Here is a 15,557-nt window from a genome sequence, read left to right as displayed (position 1 = left end):
CAGCGGAACGAGGAGCAGTGAAAAATGTTGAACCAAACAAAGAAAATTAGATGGGGTAATGTTAGATGCATTGTGAATCAGACGTGAGAGTAGAAAGCTAACTTCTCTATAACTGCACGACAAAAATTTTGTATTGGTCAAGTCTGTACACATCCTTTTTCAACTCCTACATCCGATTATTGGCGACTGAACTGCAGTTTCAAGTTCACTTTGATTTTGTACCCCGTCAACCCTCAGCTTGAAAAATGATTGAGTTCAAGCACATGGGATGGGCTATTGTCGGCCGAATGCAGTCGAATTGAATGCCTTTCTCTTTTGGGATGTACTACAAAAGTAAACTAATAGAATTTTCAATTTAATATGGAACAAATCCATTTCCTACTCAGCAGACCTGCGCCTCAAAATTACTTTGTAATTAACGGTGCCACTGCAGATAGGTCGACTTCCATAATGAAAACAGTGAAGCACTAATTTTAGATTTCCCCCGAAAGTTGATCATTCTTAACAAAAAATATGCACTATTATTTAGGTTGGCAGCCGGGATGTTCTAAGGCCTTTTTACGAAGCGGGAAAAATGAGACAGGCATAAAAAATGAGATGACCCTGACTGCACCGATGTCCACGAGAGAGGGAACTCGGTAAGTTATTTGGTTGGTCATTAACTCATTGCCGTTTAGAAATATTTTTTGCATTATTTCTATAAGAAAAATAATTAAGAAAATATCCAGTGCCTACGTTTGTGCGATGTAATAGGTTGAAGACGGTTGAAGAAGGTGAAACGGGGGCTTTTTGCGGGAGGGGAGTGGCGGATTAGCTATTGTTAGCAGCGTTCGGTAATGAGCGCCTGAGAGTTGATAGAGAATTGAGTCGTTGAATTTGCTTTGTGGGTTTCCTTTTTATTTAAAAACATGTTAGCAATAGTGAAATTACGCAAAATTGAAGTGAGCGAGGGAAAGTGTTTTCTATATTCAATGAAAGTTCTTAAATGTGCGGTACATTCAATCCGTGCAACTTTTTTGGCAATATTCCCAGTCGTGGTATCGTTAAGGAAACTCGATTAGAATTTCAATTTAATCCATATTCAATCGAAATTTATGTTCCATCTCCACATAGGCCTTCAAATACTTCTCATTCAGTAAAAACAGTGAAGAAAGAAATCCAATTTCAACAAAATAGTCTATATTGTACTGAAGGCGCATTAAACTGAAATAAGGCAAGTAAGTAAAAATGTTTATTCGTGAAAATAGTGCGCTATTCAATACTGATACTTGAATTAACAAGATTTTACACTTAAACGAAAGTAACCACTAACGATGAAAATCAATTGAAAAGCTATTCTCAAGTAAGATGACCTACTTGATATACTTTCTAATAAAAGTGAAGTTGCTGGAGTGGTTTCGATTTATTCGAATGGGTGGGATAGTATGGCTTCGGGCATCATTTCAACAGGTTGATGAGATATGGAGTTGAACGACTTGCGACACTGACCGGGATTTGAAGAACAAGCCGAGCTATTGGCTTATGCAGTTGGCAACAAGCTGAAAATTTTTGCAAGGAAATATTCCCCTTGCACATGCACCTTGAATCTTGGACGCGCCAAATTTGTAACTTTTATGCTGCTTGTTTGAATAATGAGACTACTCGGTTAAGGTCAGATGTAATCAAATTGTTGCATCGCTAAAAAGATTAATTTGTAATGTTATTTCATTGCAGATCCATCATCTAGCATTTCGCAAAAACGTGTACGCATGTGCACCAATCGTGCAATTTAAAAATTTAGTCGATACTAATCTTTGCGAAAGACTAGAATTTAAGAATGAAAGAGAAGGTTTTGAAGAAATAAGAGAGCATGACCGCTTTATTTTTTAAAATGAAAAGTTAAGTAACTTTCCATGTAATTGTACAACATACACTGTCTATTCCTTATTCAGATACTTACACAATTTATAGGGAATGCAAATCAATCTAAGGCCAACGCAATCAAATCAGATATTGATGGCCAATATTGGCAAGCGATTAATTGGGAACCAATGCATACATTTTTTGTTTTTCATACAATCTAATATTACAATTTTAGTCAGTGTATACACATCTGGTTTAGTGGTTTTACCTTCACCTTCTTTTTATTTATAGCCGGCAAACGTCCACACCCACAAATTCCATTAGGCATCACTCTCTTGTGATCGTATAAAATCGCGGACGAATCGAATTGAAAGTATCAGTTATCTAGCTGTTTCAAGCAAGTCAACTACTGCTCCAACATGAAGGTAAAATTCGTAAACGCAAGTGTAAATCCCCTAGAAGAACAACTAGAAGAAATTGTCTTTCTATACAACGAAGCATTTCGGTTCGCTTGTGGAGACTTAAAACATGAATACGGTATTCCATTTCTGTTACTTAAAATAATTTCTTTATTTTTAAATTGCAGTACCTCGTCCTCGTTGCCCTTTTCGCCTTTGCTGCTGCCGATTCTTACAAGGCTGCTGAATACCAAGCCCCCAAGTACGAGACTCCCAAATATGAAGCACCAAAGTACGAGACTCCCAAGTACGAGACTCCCAAGTACGAGACTCCCAAGTACGAGACTCCCAAGTACGAGGCTCCTAAATACGTAGCCCCTAAGTACGAAGCCCCTAAGTACGAGACTCCCAAGTACGAGGCTCCCAAGTACGAGGCTCCTAAATACGTAGCCCCTAAGTACGAAGCCCCTAAGTACGAGACTCCCAAGTACGAGACTCCCAAGTACGAGGCTCCCAAGTACGAGGCACCTAAATACGTAGCCCCAAAGTACGAAGCTCCTAAATACGAGACCCCCAAGTACGAGGCTCCTAAATACGAAGAAGTCACATACGTAAGTTGAAGTTCAATTAATTAACTAAACATAATTAAAATTATGTAAGTAATGAAAATAATTCACTTTGTCGTTGAATTGCTACATTTTTAGGCCGCTCAACCCTACAGCTTCGGATACGATGTCCAGGATAAAGAATCTTACACTGAATTCGAGCACAACGAAAAATCTGACTACAACGTTGTCACCGGATCTTACCGCGTTGTTCTCCCCGACAGCCGCGTCCAGATCGTCACCTACAAGGCTGACGCCAACGGATACACCGCTGACGTGAAATACGAAGGCGAAGCCAAGTACCCCGAGTACGTCGAGTCCCAATACAAAGCTGCTGCTTCCTACGCTGCCCCTGGCTACAAGGCTCCTGAATACAAAAAACCGTCCTACACTGCTCCAACCTACGCTGCTCCAGCCTACACTGCTCCAGCCTACCAAGCTCCTGCTGCCTACCCTAAATATTAATTCCCATAAATTGCAATCTTCATTGTGAGATTATTATTTAATAAATCAAATCTTCTAACGATTTTATAGCATATGTCTTCGTGTAATCTTCATAGAAAAACCCTGAACCAGACTTTCACTGATAACTAGTTAACAAATATGATTAAGCTTGACGACAACATTCCCCATCCCCATTTTTTGTAAAAATGATGTGATCTTAGAGATCTACAATTTAGAAACAAGTGGCTAGCTAGCGACGTACTGCCATCTGGCCCTTAGAGCTTAGACTGAACGTTTACTGTGGCAATTTTTGCCCGTTTGACGTCGTTCTACCACTAGGAGGCCAATAGATTTCAGCCAAAATTGATACGTCATTTGTTCACGGATTACCGATGTAGTGAGTCTTCAGAAATTGACCATGGACTTTATTTAACACGAAGCTACTACGAGAAAGAAGCATTACCTTGGGGATTTCGTCTGTTGTGATGTGTGATGCTGCGGTGGTGGCTTTTTGGTGAAAAAAAGATATACATCTGAAGACTGAAGGGGGAAAATTTCACGTGAGTAAAGTTATTTGCCTTTATTTTGCTAGTTCTTTCAATTGAGTGTCAAGTGTCAACGAGCTAGAGAGGACATTGTTTTCATGTTAGTGATAAACGTTTCTTTTTTCGGACGCTAGACGGTCCCATAGCCTTTGATCATTTTCCACTCAGTTAATTACGTTTACTTTGCACATCTCTGAAGAACTTTCTCGCTGCTTCTACAAGAAAATTTTGGGTGATTGCTGTCAGTTTCTGTTTCAGCAACAAAGCTCACTTGTTAGATTTTTAAATAATGAGTTTTTTTGTCTACTTCCGGTTTTCACATTTCAGTCAGTAGTTCAGTAAATATTCATTCGAGGCACAAAAGAACAACATATTCGTGATCCTCGTCAAATTTGTGGTAAAGTTCATGTTTTGTTTTTTACGTATTCGTACTTCCGGTTTCGAAAATTTTCCTGAACTATAGTTCAGGAAAATTCTCGATTTTGGCCAAATTTTGGATTTCGTTTAAATCACACCTAATCGACCCCAAATTTGATGGAGATCACGAATATTTGGTTTATTTTGTCGGTAGCTCAATGGTTAAGGCGCTAATGCTTACTTCCGGTATACTTCCGGAAAATTTGCATAAGACTAACAAGTGAGCTTTGTTCTCTGCACAGTTCCCAAGATTAATTACTAGGTTTTAGTTAACAAAAATGCGCTTTTCAAGTTTTGTGAGCATCTTAAAACCAGTCCTTAAAATAATGAGTTGAGATGTGTCTAATAGATGGCGTGTTGATGGTGTCAGTTATAGGCTTATGCGGTTTACTGTCAAAAGTTAAGCTATCTTTTCTTCAAAAATCACCAATTATTCAATGAATTCCTAGGTAAATTCGAGTGATATTTCGTCTGTAACGTGTCGATGATGTGTTCTATTCCGTGTATATGTTGGATAACCTAAATCTAAATGTTTCTCATCAACTTACAGGATGAAACAAAAAAGGGTCTTTTGCAGCCTAAACCAGCAACTATTTTGTTCAAAATCATTGTGTTCTACTGAATGTGCCATCGAAATGATACAAGTAACAACCAACAATAGCTTTATTACAGTATTGCTGAAGACTATATTCTCCTCGTCTTTTATTAGATTCGTCATAATTATCTGCTGTTTGTATTGGACTTGCTAGATCACCAACCCCAGCATGGACCAATCTCTCATTCCATCTTCTAGAGAACCTTGGATAACTGATCGGTGGTTTCATGTGTAAGTTCACTTGTCATGTCACTGAACTTTCTTGGTTGCAGTCTCATATGTATTTAAAGTACTGATCTGCACTTACATCTATCTAATGATTAAGAGACAATTTTGAGTGTGTATACTGATAACTGTTAAATTATTCTTTTAGATCATATATGTCAAGCACATTGATAACACAAACAACAACCGAAACATCTTTTCAAGAAAAAGACAAGGACTATACAGTCAACAAGATTCCTTGTTTCTTGTTTGCTAACCGGTTGGCTGCTACCCTTGAATCTCCCTTTTTACTTCCTTAAACGGGCCCTCTTCATTTGAGGTATTGTTTACTGTAGCTACAATCTTATTGAAAATTATTATCATCCAAAATAAATGTTCGTTCTGCTTATAGGGTAATCCTTCGCTACTTATCGTGGACTTTATCCATTGCTGAAAACCGACGAGAGCATGCTGTCATTCAAGACTGATAAATTTATATTTTGTAGTTAGCTAAATGACAAGTGAATAATCTGGGCTCCCTTCTTTTCTGTGGCCCCGTTTCCCTAACTAACCACTAACCAACGCCCGCCGGTGGTCACTCACCCGCTGTGAAACCAGGAGGAGGGGAGGGCTCTGGTCGAACGGGGACTTGCAAGGCGCATGATCTGATGAAAACTTTTGGAGGGTCATGAGTCTAAGCCGGAAGCCTACTATGACTAAATCTCCCCGGAAAGCTTGACCTCGTACTTCTCTCTTCTTCCTTGTCCAGGTAATCTCCCTGGACACAGTCAATCAAGGCGGAGTCTCCCCCTGTCTTGATTGACTGCATGTGCGAGTTATAACAAACAGTCCGCCAGCCAATGAGACAAAAAAAGCGAGGGTTTATTTACAAGGAAATCTGCATAAGGCAGTTAAACATCTAACCAATTTAAGAATCTCGTGTAGAGTTTTGCAACTTGTATACAGGTGCAAATCGCGTCTATATATGTTTGGTTTTCGATGCTTTGCTTGGCCGACTCACCATTGCTTTTATTTCAACAACCATCTTTCTCCACTACCAAACATGTATAATCGCGATTTGCACCAGTAGAAAAGGTCCAAAACTCTACACAAGATTGTTAAATTGTTTAAATGTTTAACTGCCTTATGCAGATTTTCCTTGAAAATAAACCGTCGCTTTTTTTGTCTCATTGGCTGGCGGACTGTTTGTTATAAGTTCGCACAAAATAAAAATCATTTTGAACCGGACGCTCTGTTTATTGAATTATTTATTTTATTTATGTTCCCCATTGATTAGAAAGTGTACATGGTTAGTATAATATGTTAGTTTATTACAATTTTATAATACATATTAGGTATAATTAGATATATATATTAGTGGTATGGGTATTGGGGGTGTGAGTAATACAGGATTGGGTATTTGGAATGTGAGAATTATAGGGGTGGAATGGATATAAGTGTGAGTATTAGAGGTGTGGGTATTAGGATATTATGTTAATATGTTGGGTTATAGGTTAATAAAGGTTTCATCATTAATTTTCACGTCACTATTCATTAACATTACTTTAAATCTCCCCACCCCCCGCCATCTTCTTCCTCGTTGCTTTCCCAATATTTATTGTTTAACGTTAAAACTCCCCATATTTCTGTTTTTCTTCCTTCTCAACAAATAAAAGATATAGACACAAATAAAATTGAACAAAATACAGGATGCAAATTCCGTAACACGACGCCAGCACCAAAGAACAGCCAAAGTTTAACTTGAAGAAAAATAACTTTCACCGGCATAGGCTGGGACAACACGCATCATTGGGCAGCAACAATGGAAACATGAACCTACAACACAAACGAAATAAAATTAATTTTAGCATCAATGAAAATACTGCATGAAAAAAATGCTATGCTGTTTCAATCACATGGTTCAACCCAAATTTTCTATTGCAACATTATTTATCTTTAGTTTAATCAAAAATTTACATGTTCTCATTAAAGATTTAAATACAATTTCACAATTGAACTTTGTTCAAGGTTAATGACTCAACAAAATTCAAAAATGTTAAAACCAATCAATGGAAGCCAAGATTTTTTCCTAAAAACTCCTTTAGTTTTACTACCAACTCAACACATTTCATTTTGGATTAAACTAAATTAGAAAGTCACTTTACTAACCTTCAATTAGTGAATGTTATTGATGTTCACAGCAAAGGCCTGCAAAATTGGACGTAAGTGCTAGACTGATGGCTGAAGGGAAGTTCCATATTTTGAAAAGTGTCTGCAATAAAACATCACAAATGTCATGATCAAAATCTTAATCAGTTTAAACAAGGATTTTACCATTAAGAACATATTACTTGTGAAATGTTTCTCAGCTTGTGGACGTGGTGGACAGTATGGTTTCCAAATCTTTGAAGCTTTCAAGTTTCTTCTAAAAATAAAAAAATGGCATTGAACACCTTCATGGTTACTAGACGTGCAAACAAATTAATTGCACTCACCACGCCAACCCATCACTATTAATAGAAATACATCCCCAAAGCAATCAAGCAAACATAAAAAAACGCAACAAGGGATAATGGCTTCTTTCTCTCTCAAAACCCATGCTTCAACTAACATTGAAAATAGAACCAAGAAGAAAGTAGGGGCTGAAGGACTAGCTTACACCCAACAACTGAATGCAAATCAGGCAAGCCAGATGTCTTCTTCCCCCAGCGGCCCAGCCATAACATAAAAAAAAAATGAAATTAACTTCTATTATTTAATTTTTACTCCTGATGTTTACCCACAAAAATCTCTAGTGTGCCCACACTGGAGCCGAGGAAGATGACGTGGCCAAACTAGCAGCAGCTTTTTTCTTTCTTCTCTTGTGGTTTAAAGGGTTTAAACTAACTAACAAAAACACAAGATCACCTGATCTAGACACCAATGCGTTAAGTCTGAAACGTCAGAAAGCACTCAATCAGTAAACTCAATCAGTAAACGGCCCCAAATCACTGACGCCATTGAACACGCGACTGAATCACAGGCAGATAATGAGAAAATATGGAGATATGCAAATACCGAATCCCAAAGGAGTGTAGCTAAACAGCGCCCCCGAAACGCGACAGTGTAACTATCCAAGAACCCAACAGAGGGCCAAGAAAGGGTGGGGAAATCTGTAATTTTAATCTGTTTAAGCCCGGTCCCTTCAACTGATGAATCTCTTCAAAATAATTTAACCAACTCGTTGTAGACCACATTCAATTAAACTCACAGCAATCGAGTAAAAAACAAAGATACCGGCAAATAGGTGTGGTTCGTGTTTTCAATTATCATTGCCTTTGCGGGTCTTCTTTTGCAGCATTAGCAGCTTAAGAAATCCTCGTACTATCCTACCACTTCCAAGACTTCTTGCATCCACAAAGGGTTTTGGGTGACGTCATCTTGACACTTAAAACCATTTTACCCTTTTTTGCTTGCTATAATTTTGCTCAATTCCCTCCCTGAATGTTAACAAAAACAAGATAAGAACACTATGTTAGTAACCTATCCCGGCGATTGTTTGTCGGAGTCGACTAAGCTCCGTCTAACCTAATGTGACAGTTTAGGGTGAAAACACGGAACGATAAACTAAGAATGGAAGTGGTCGTACCTTTTAATGAATCTCTCATCGTCCTTTCAAGTTCAATGGTGGTGGTTTAGTCGCTTGTGCTCGTAGCTGTAACAATCTTACGAGAAAGAAGACTGGGGTACGATTATGCCTTCCGAACATTATTCAAACCGGATGTGCGACCCAACCATGGTATAATGGTTATGGCATCTAGTGTAGATACAAAAAAAAAAGGTTTAATTTCTACTCCCTTCATCAAATCCCTCCTCTATTTACCGTAACCCACTGTTTTCCATGTCTGTCCGTAAAAAACCCTGCATGGTCCAACTTAAGACAACTAACGACCAATAACGCACTCTAAGTCACACAACTACTAACTTAGTTGCGCTGATGCTACGTTACTTGAAAAGGGGATTTTTGAAATTGGGACATCGTCGAGCAGAAATTTTAAGCTACTAGACTTAATTCCTGTCCAATCAAAGTGCTTAACAAATTAACTTAAATCGAGATCTTGACCCAGGAAAAAAGAATATGGCAGGTGATAAAAGAATTCATTACTAGACTCACCTGGTTAAAATTCCAAGTTCCTTAAACCACGAGAACACAAAGTTTTAAGGAGCACACAGTGAGGGTTGACACTGAGACATCCACATGACCCCAAGCTGCAATCAATCTGCATGGACAACTGCATAACAAGGCCCAATTCCTAGGAATTGAACAAAATTGTAGGGTTTTGGCCTTTTGGGTTGGGAAAAAGATTAGGATTCAGTTTTTACACTTTCCTGTGTCAGTCAACAGATACTTGTAGCTGACGGGTTTAAATAAATGTGCTACTCATAGTCCATGAGTCAATTCACCCCACGAGCTGCACTTGAAGCTTGACAGAATTGATTTGACTTTCAATAGAGATGACTTACTCAAAAGCTGTCAAGTTGAAATTTCACTGCAAATAGAAACATTTCATGAAATCAGAAAAAAAAAAAACATTTAACTTTTGATATTTTTGTTACTGGGTTTGGATGATGTTTCTACTTTGAGATCAATCAGTGTAAGGGAATCAGCTAGAGGGAAGTATCCACAGCAACCAAATAATTTCTGTAGCGCTAATAGAAAATTAAACAGTATTTTCAGTAAGATCTAGAAACTTTGGCAAGGTGAAATGTTACCTGTTTCTTTCATTGCATTTTTACAACTGAAATCCCAATGTGGGACCTTCAGCTTCTTAGTTTACTCCACAAATGTAAATAACCTGAAATAGTTGAAGCAGGTGGTCAAAGCTTGGTTAACCAAAAATGTTTTTCAAGCACTAACGTCTCGTACAATGCAGCACCAGTGGTCAGTGGATGGCCAACGGGTAATAACCATTTACCACATGCAATATTCTTAGCTGTAGCTGGCTAAAGTTAAAAGAACATTAAACCTTGGTTAAACCATGTTGTCGGAATATAATAATTCGTAAAGAAAGCACCTCAATCTCAGTTAACATCTCAAAATTCTCATTGTCTCAACACGTTGCACGACAAATGTGCAGCGACTGCAGCTATGTTGGGATCAGCTGTTTGGACTAGGTAGTGTCCATTTCGTACACGAGGTGGCGCGCACATACTGCTGGTAAACAAAAAAGGGCGGGACCATATATGAATATCGTTTTCACGTTTCAATAAATCCCTTTTTAAAATCTTTTAAAACTCCGTCTACTCTATAAAATTCGCAACATTCAAATATTAGTTTCATTAAGTACGTTAAAGGCCAGTCACAAAACTTAAAAAAAAAAAAAAAAAAAAAAAAAACATACAAAAAATGTTTTAATGAGATTGTGAATTAATTGTGTTTATTAAATTGACTTCCTAAATTGAGACATGTTCAACATCGTGACCAATCGCCCATATCATTAGCTTTACTTACAGGAAGTAAAGGTCTGTAGGACTATATAGTAAACTAGGCTTGTTTCAAAATTCGTTTACGGTACTTTCACGCACATGCGCACGATTTGTAGTCACAGAGGAAGAGATATCAAAGCTAACCCCTATTCAGGCAATTGCGTGCATGAGAAAGTAAAAGTGAAGGAAACTGGGACATATCTCAATCATCTAATCTCCTCTGGTTTTTTTCTGCTGCTAAGGCGGAAGATTTTGGCGATTTTTGTGGAATACACGACGTTTCCTCAAGGACTAGACGTCAATTCACAAGGATGCGTGTGCAGTGGATTTGTATAAAAGCTCTGGTAAAGTGGAGGAAAATACAATTCACTCTCCTCTATTGCCTTGTCACAACATTCACTCGGCGAATCGACATGAAGACCTCAGTAAGTGAATTTACTTTAATTTAAAAATGAATTCTTTTAAAATTAACTGTGACGTCACCACTATTTTATATTCACAGGTGGCTGTCGTTGTCGTTTTGATGGCATGCGCCGTCTCTGCCCAGTTCCCGGCTGGTTTCAATTACAATCCCTTCCTCTACTACCCCTACACCGCCCAACCGGCACCCGTACAGGAAACGGCCGAAGTCGTCGCCGCCCGCGCCACTCACGCTGCTGCTCACGCTTCCGCCAGAGGATCACGAGTCATCGCCGCTCAGCCCGTTCCTGTTTGGGGACAACCTGGTGCCGTTTTGGACACTCCCGAAGTTTGGGCCGCTAAAGTCGAACATTACCGCGCCCATTCGGCCGCTGCTGCCGCCAACGGAGTCGTTTCGACCCTTCCACCTCTGCAAGTCGTCGGCTGGGGAGTCCCGCAACCCGTTCAAGACACACCGGAAGTAGCTGCAGCTCGTGCCGCTCATTTGGCCATCCATGCTGCTGCCCGCGGTAAAAGATCCATCCAAGATACTCCGGCAGTAAGAGCCGCCACCATCGAACATTACCGCGCCTACAATGCCGCAGCCGCCTCTAATGGAATCCCGATGGCCTATCTGCCCGCCCGGTATGGCGCTATGCCTTGGGCTATGCCTCAGCCCGTCCAAGAGACTCCCGAAGTAGCCGCAGCCCGTCGTGCTCACATGGCCGCTCACGCTGTTGCCGCCGCCCGAGTTCCGAATGTAATCGCCGTCCAACCGCTTCCTGCTGCGACTCTAGCCAGCAGCCTCCAGCTGGGCAACTCGGTGGCTTCCATCACGAACGGATTCGTTTCCACCTTGCCTTCTCGCCTTCCGGCAGTCAGCTGGGCTTTACCTCAACCTGTCCAAGACACTCCCGAAGTTCAAGCGGCCAAATGGGCCTTCTTCCGCAGTTTCAACGAGGCCTTATCCCGCTCCGGTTGAATCATTCAAATTCTAAAATCAACTGACTAACTGACTAACAAATTTTAATCAATTCCTATTCGCAAAACTAACCCAATGTTTAATATGTCAACTTACGTAATAGAATAATCATTTCGAATATTGAGGCCTCTCGTGAAAAATAAACCGGTGAACTTTTCTACGAACAAACTTTCGTCTCTCTGCTTTACTTAAACATAACCTTGTTCACTTGGTCAAGGAATAATAAGTGAAACAGGAAATTTTCTTTAAATTCTAATTAAAAATTAAATTCACATACCCGTTTTGATGGTTGCAAGTATTTTTATTTTAAATTTCATGATCGTATAGGGTCTGATTGGATTGTTGATTGCTACACGACCTTGCCTCCAGTGCGATTCCAGCAATTCCACGCGCGCATTCACTTTTGAAATGACGTCATATAATCATGACAATTCAAAGGCATTCGGGCAAATGAATGCAAGGTCGTTCTTTTTGTTCTTGCATAATATAGAGCCGATTGTATGTGGACTATCCTAGAGAAAAAAAAAACCAATTTGATGCTGAACAACTTTTGCATATTATTATATACCCACCTACTTTCGCCAACTTATATATGGTGAGGCACATCCTTTTCCGTCTGGTCACTGCTGCTGGGATTTCTGAGAAAAACTATAGCGATAAAATAGATGGTCCCACTTAATCGACTGGAAACAAAAGGTTCCGCCCGATTAATTGATTATACTGTCAATCTCAAATAAGTTATAGCCGATTGGACAACAAGATTTTATCGAATTTCTGTGTCAAACAATTTACGGAAATACGATGGGGATCTGTTATCTAATTCACTGGAAATCATTGAATCAAATGTGTCTCCTTGTGTACCTTGATCAACATTTCATTCAAGATTAATTGTCTTTAGTCTTCGCTGAAAATCTAGTCGTGATTTGTATTAATCAGAGTCTGATCGCTAAGGCAAACGATCTGATTTAGTCAAATTTCCAGTGATTTCAAAAATAAAACGACGACCTTGAGATTGCATCAATCTGGGCGTGGTTGGACGATGACAATTATTATTTTCCTTCAATCATCGACGAACTCTGTGATTAACAAAACAATAGAAAAATCCTGAATTGCGTTTAATGATATAGGAGATTGTACTATAGACTGAGCGCGTGTTATAGCCGAAAATAATAGACCAAAAAATGGCCTTATATTCTTTGCCGGCAGCACAAGTCAAATGCGACCTTGCACATCATAAAAGTCATCTGGGCGGTTGGCTTTTTGGGCTGGCCATCAACATGCGCCATCGTCTAGCCTATCCCATCAATTATTTAGAGTCCTTGAAGAAGAATAAAATTCATTTTGATTAATTCGGAGTGATCTCAAAACACTGGGCAGTGATACATTTGAATTTGCAATTCAAATACGTAATAACGTATAGATTCAAACAGTTTAAAAAACTAAAAACAATCAAATAATAGTTGAGATTTTTCTGGCGACACATTCAATCCCTACATGATGCGAGGCCAGATTTGAATAAGTGAAAGGTCGCCATCAGTGTCTCTCGTCCTAGTCAAGGCGGTCCGTCAACTTTTTCACGGACATCCCATCACTAGGAGAGAGAGTTCAGCCTCGAGATCCTGTGTGTCCAGCAACACAGGAAGAAGTCTAGAAAATCAAAAAATGGATCAAGTCTAATCATCGTGCTAGTGGCAATAGAAGGTGTGGCCGTCAAACTTTTCTAACCTAACACAATCGAGAAATTCGGATGTTTGCCCTAAAAAAATCGTGTCCTTGGATGATTGCACTAGTTGCTTCCTACTGGGAAGGCTAAAGAGATTCCCAGTCATGGAGGCAACGACGTATAAAAGGACGGACTATTTGCTCCAGTCTTCAATCCACTCTCGTCTCCTTCTGCGCTTCTACAACTAATAAGCGAGTCGACATGAAAACCTCAGTAAGTGAAATCGAATTCTATTTTATCAAATGATGTAACGATTTGGAAGAAATTAATTCCATTTTGAACTGCTCAATTCTATAATCATAGGTGGCTGTCGTTGTCGTTTTGATGGCATGTGCCGTCTCTGCCCAGTTCCCGGCTGGTTTCAATTACAATCCCTTCCTTTACTACCCTTACACCGCCCAACCGGCGCCCGTACAGGAAACGGCCGAAGTCGTCGCCGCCCGTGCCACTCACGCTGCTGCTCACGCTTCCGCCAGAGGATCACGAGTCATCGCCGCTCAGTCCGTTCCTGTTTGGGGACAACCCGGTGCTGTTTTGGACACTCCCGAAGTTTGGGCCGCTAAAGTCGAACATTACCGCGCCCATTCGGCCGCTGCTGCCGCCAATGGAGTCGTTTCGACCCTTCCACCTCTGCAAGTCGTCGGATGGGGAGTCCCGCAACCCGTTCAAGATACACCGGAAGTAGCTGCAGCTCGTGCCGCTCATTTGGCCATCCATGCTGCCGCCCGCGGTAAAAGATCCATCCAAGATGCCCCCGATGTGGCCGCTGCCAAACTCGAACATGTCCGCGCTCACGCCGTCGCTGCCGCCGCTAATGGAGTCGTTTCCAGCCTTCGCCATTTGGAACCCGTTGCCGTTTGGGGACCACCACAGCCCGTCCAGGACACTCCCGAAGTCGCCGCTGCTCGTGCTGCCCACATGGCCGCTTTGGCTGCCGCTCGCGGTAAACGCTCCATCGCTGACACTCCCGAAGTGATGGCGGCCACCATCGAGCATTACCGCGCCTACAACGCCGCAGCCGCCGCTAACGGAATCATGGCTTACCTGCCGGCCCGTTATGCCAACATGCCGTTCGGTATGCCCCAACAGGTTCAAGAGACTCCCGAAGTTGCCGCTGCCCGTCGTGCTCACCTTGCCGCCCACGCTGTTGCCGCCGCCCGAGTTGCCAAAGTTGTCGCCGTTCAGCCGCTCCCAACTCCCGTCCCCGTGTGGAGCCAACCGGCCGTCATCCAGGACACACCCGAAGTTTACGCAGCCAAATTGGCCTTCTTCCGCGCATTCAACGAAGCCGCCGTCCGCTCCGGTTGAATCTTGTTGCCAAACAGCTCCACACAGTCATCTTCCAATCCTCCCTCATTGTTTTCTGTTTTCTAAAAACATTAAAAGAAATTGCTGTAAATTGAACATTGTAAACCTTTTGCATAATAGTGAAACTTTCACTCAAACCAGCCGTCTAATAAAATGCATTATGAGTATTTGCTAATTACTAGTACACCGTCTATTACCTAATTATTTTTATGCAAAGGAATTCTTCCCAATGAAACTTGTGTCATAAAGACTAAAGAATTGATGGCAGCAAATTTTAAGAGACTAGATTAAAATTCAAGTTAATCGTGGCGGGATTCGAACCCGCAATTTTCGGATTGCTGACAAGTTAGAAGTCCGACGCCTTATCCGTTAGGCCACACGACCATATTTTCTAGACAACAAATAAGGTTGTAAAATTTTGAATTTAATTAATAACAGTTCAAATATGGATTCATGACAATAAAATTTCAAATTTTGAATTCATTAAGAATTGTTCAAATATGGGTTGATGATTTTCCAAGGCTTGATTCGCTGCGACATTCAATCATTCTTTGTCAAAATAAAGAGATTCAATCATTTTCTTTTATGGCTCTACAATTTTATGGTCATGATGAATAGACTCTGGTTCA

The 15,557-nt window shown here is 40.5% G+C and overlaps 3 protein-coding genes, 1 long non-coding RNA gene and 1 other non-coding gene across 25 annotated transcripts in view; 3 read left to right on the top strand and 2 right to left on the bottom strand.

The window, feature by feature from the left end:
* The window catches only part of LOC124197078 (cuticle protein 21-like), a 62,635-nt gene extending 59,264 nt beyond the window's left edge, over window positions 1-3,371 (top strand). Inside the window, exons 7-11 of one of the 7 annotated variants that reach the window (XM_046592338.1) lie at window positions 530-1,650; window positions 1,714-1,877; window positions 1,951-2,267; window positions 2,429-2,851; window positions 2,945-3,371. In XM_046592338.1, coding sequence (XP_046448294.1) covers window positions 2,262-2,267; window positions 2,429-2,851; window positions 2,945-3,310 — 795 coding nt within the window. In that variant the 5' untranslated portion in view covers window positions 530-1,650; window positions 1,714-1,877; window positions 1,951-2,261 and the 3' untranslated portion in view covers window positions 3,311-3,371. Of the gene's footprint in view, window positions 1-529; window positions 2,268-2,428; window positions 2,852-2,944 lie in introns of those variants that run through there. The other 6 variants (XM_046592352.1, XM_046592339.1, XM_046592342.1 and 3 more) reach the window with 6 other exon arrangements.
* Window positions 3,372-6,411: 3,040 nt separating this feature from the next.
* LOC124197085 lies at window positions 6,412-10,180 on the bottom strand. 15 transcript variants are annotated; one of them, XR_006875956.1, is made up of 11 exons: window positions 10,105-10,180; window positions 9,948-10,033; window positions 9,803-9,885; window positions 9,647-9,739; window positions 9,413-9,579; window positions 9,204-9,342; window positions 8,679-8,846; window positions 8,327-8,529; window positions 7,385-7,475; window positions 7,220-7,322; window positions 6,412-6,886 (listed from the first exon to the last, which is right to left on the bottom strand). It is a non-coding gene; the product is annotated as an uncharacterized LOC124197085 (long non-coding RNA). The 15 variants fall into 15 exon arrangements; XR_006875951.1 differs by lacking the exon at window positions 8,327-8,529 and having other exon boundaries at window positions 10,105-10,172; XR_006875958.1 differs by lacking the exon at window positions 8,327-8,529 and having other exon boundaries at window positions 9,957-10,033; window positions 10,105-10,172.
* A 676-nt stretch (window positions 10,181-10,856) lies between these two features.
* On the top strand, window positions 10,857-12,015 carry LOC124197070 (cuticle protein 18.7-like). Its single transcript, XM_046592322.1, has 2 exons — window positions 10,857-10,941; window positions 11,019-12,015. The coding sequence occupies exons 1-2, from the start codon at window positions 10,930-10,932 to the stop codon at window positions 11,895-11,897; spliced, it is 891 nt and encodes a 296-aa protein (XP_046448278.1). The 5' UTR covers window positions 10,857-10,929; the 3' UTR covers window positions 11,898-12,015.
* A 1,723-nt stretch (window positions 12,016-13,738) lies between these two features.
* On the top strand, window positions 13,739-15,092 carry LOC124197069 (pupal cuticle protein-like). The gene is made up of 2 exons (XM_046592321.1): window positions 13,739-13,833; window positions 13,924-15,092. Exons 1-2 carry the CDS (start codon window positions 13,822-13,824, stop codon window positions 14,926-14,928), a joined length of 1,017 nt encoding a protein of 338 aa, XP_046448277.1. The 5' UTR covers window positions 13,739-13,821; the 3' UTR covers window positions 14,929-15,092.
* Window positions 15,093-15,228: 136 nt separating this feature from the next.
* Trnar-ucu lies at window positions 15,229-15,312 on the bottom strand. The gene is given in 2 exon segments: window positions 15,229-15,264; window positions 15,276-15,312. It is a non-coding gene; the product is annotated as a tRNA-Arg (tRNA).
* Window positions 15,313-15,557: the final 245 nt, after the last annotated feature.

Source organism: Daphnia pulex, chromosome 7 (genome assembly GCF_021134715.1).
Source record: "Daphnia pulex isolate KAP4 chromosome 7, ASM2113471v1".
Classification (NCBI taxonomy): Eukaryota; Metazoa; Arthropoda; class Branchiopoda; order Diplostraca; family Daphniidae; genus Daphnia; species Daphnia pulex.
The sequence above is the reverse complement of the archived record's forward strand: the minus strand, read 5'-3'. Positions and strand labels throughout refer to the sequence as shown.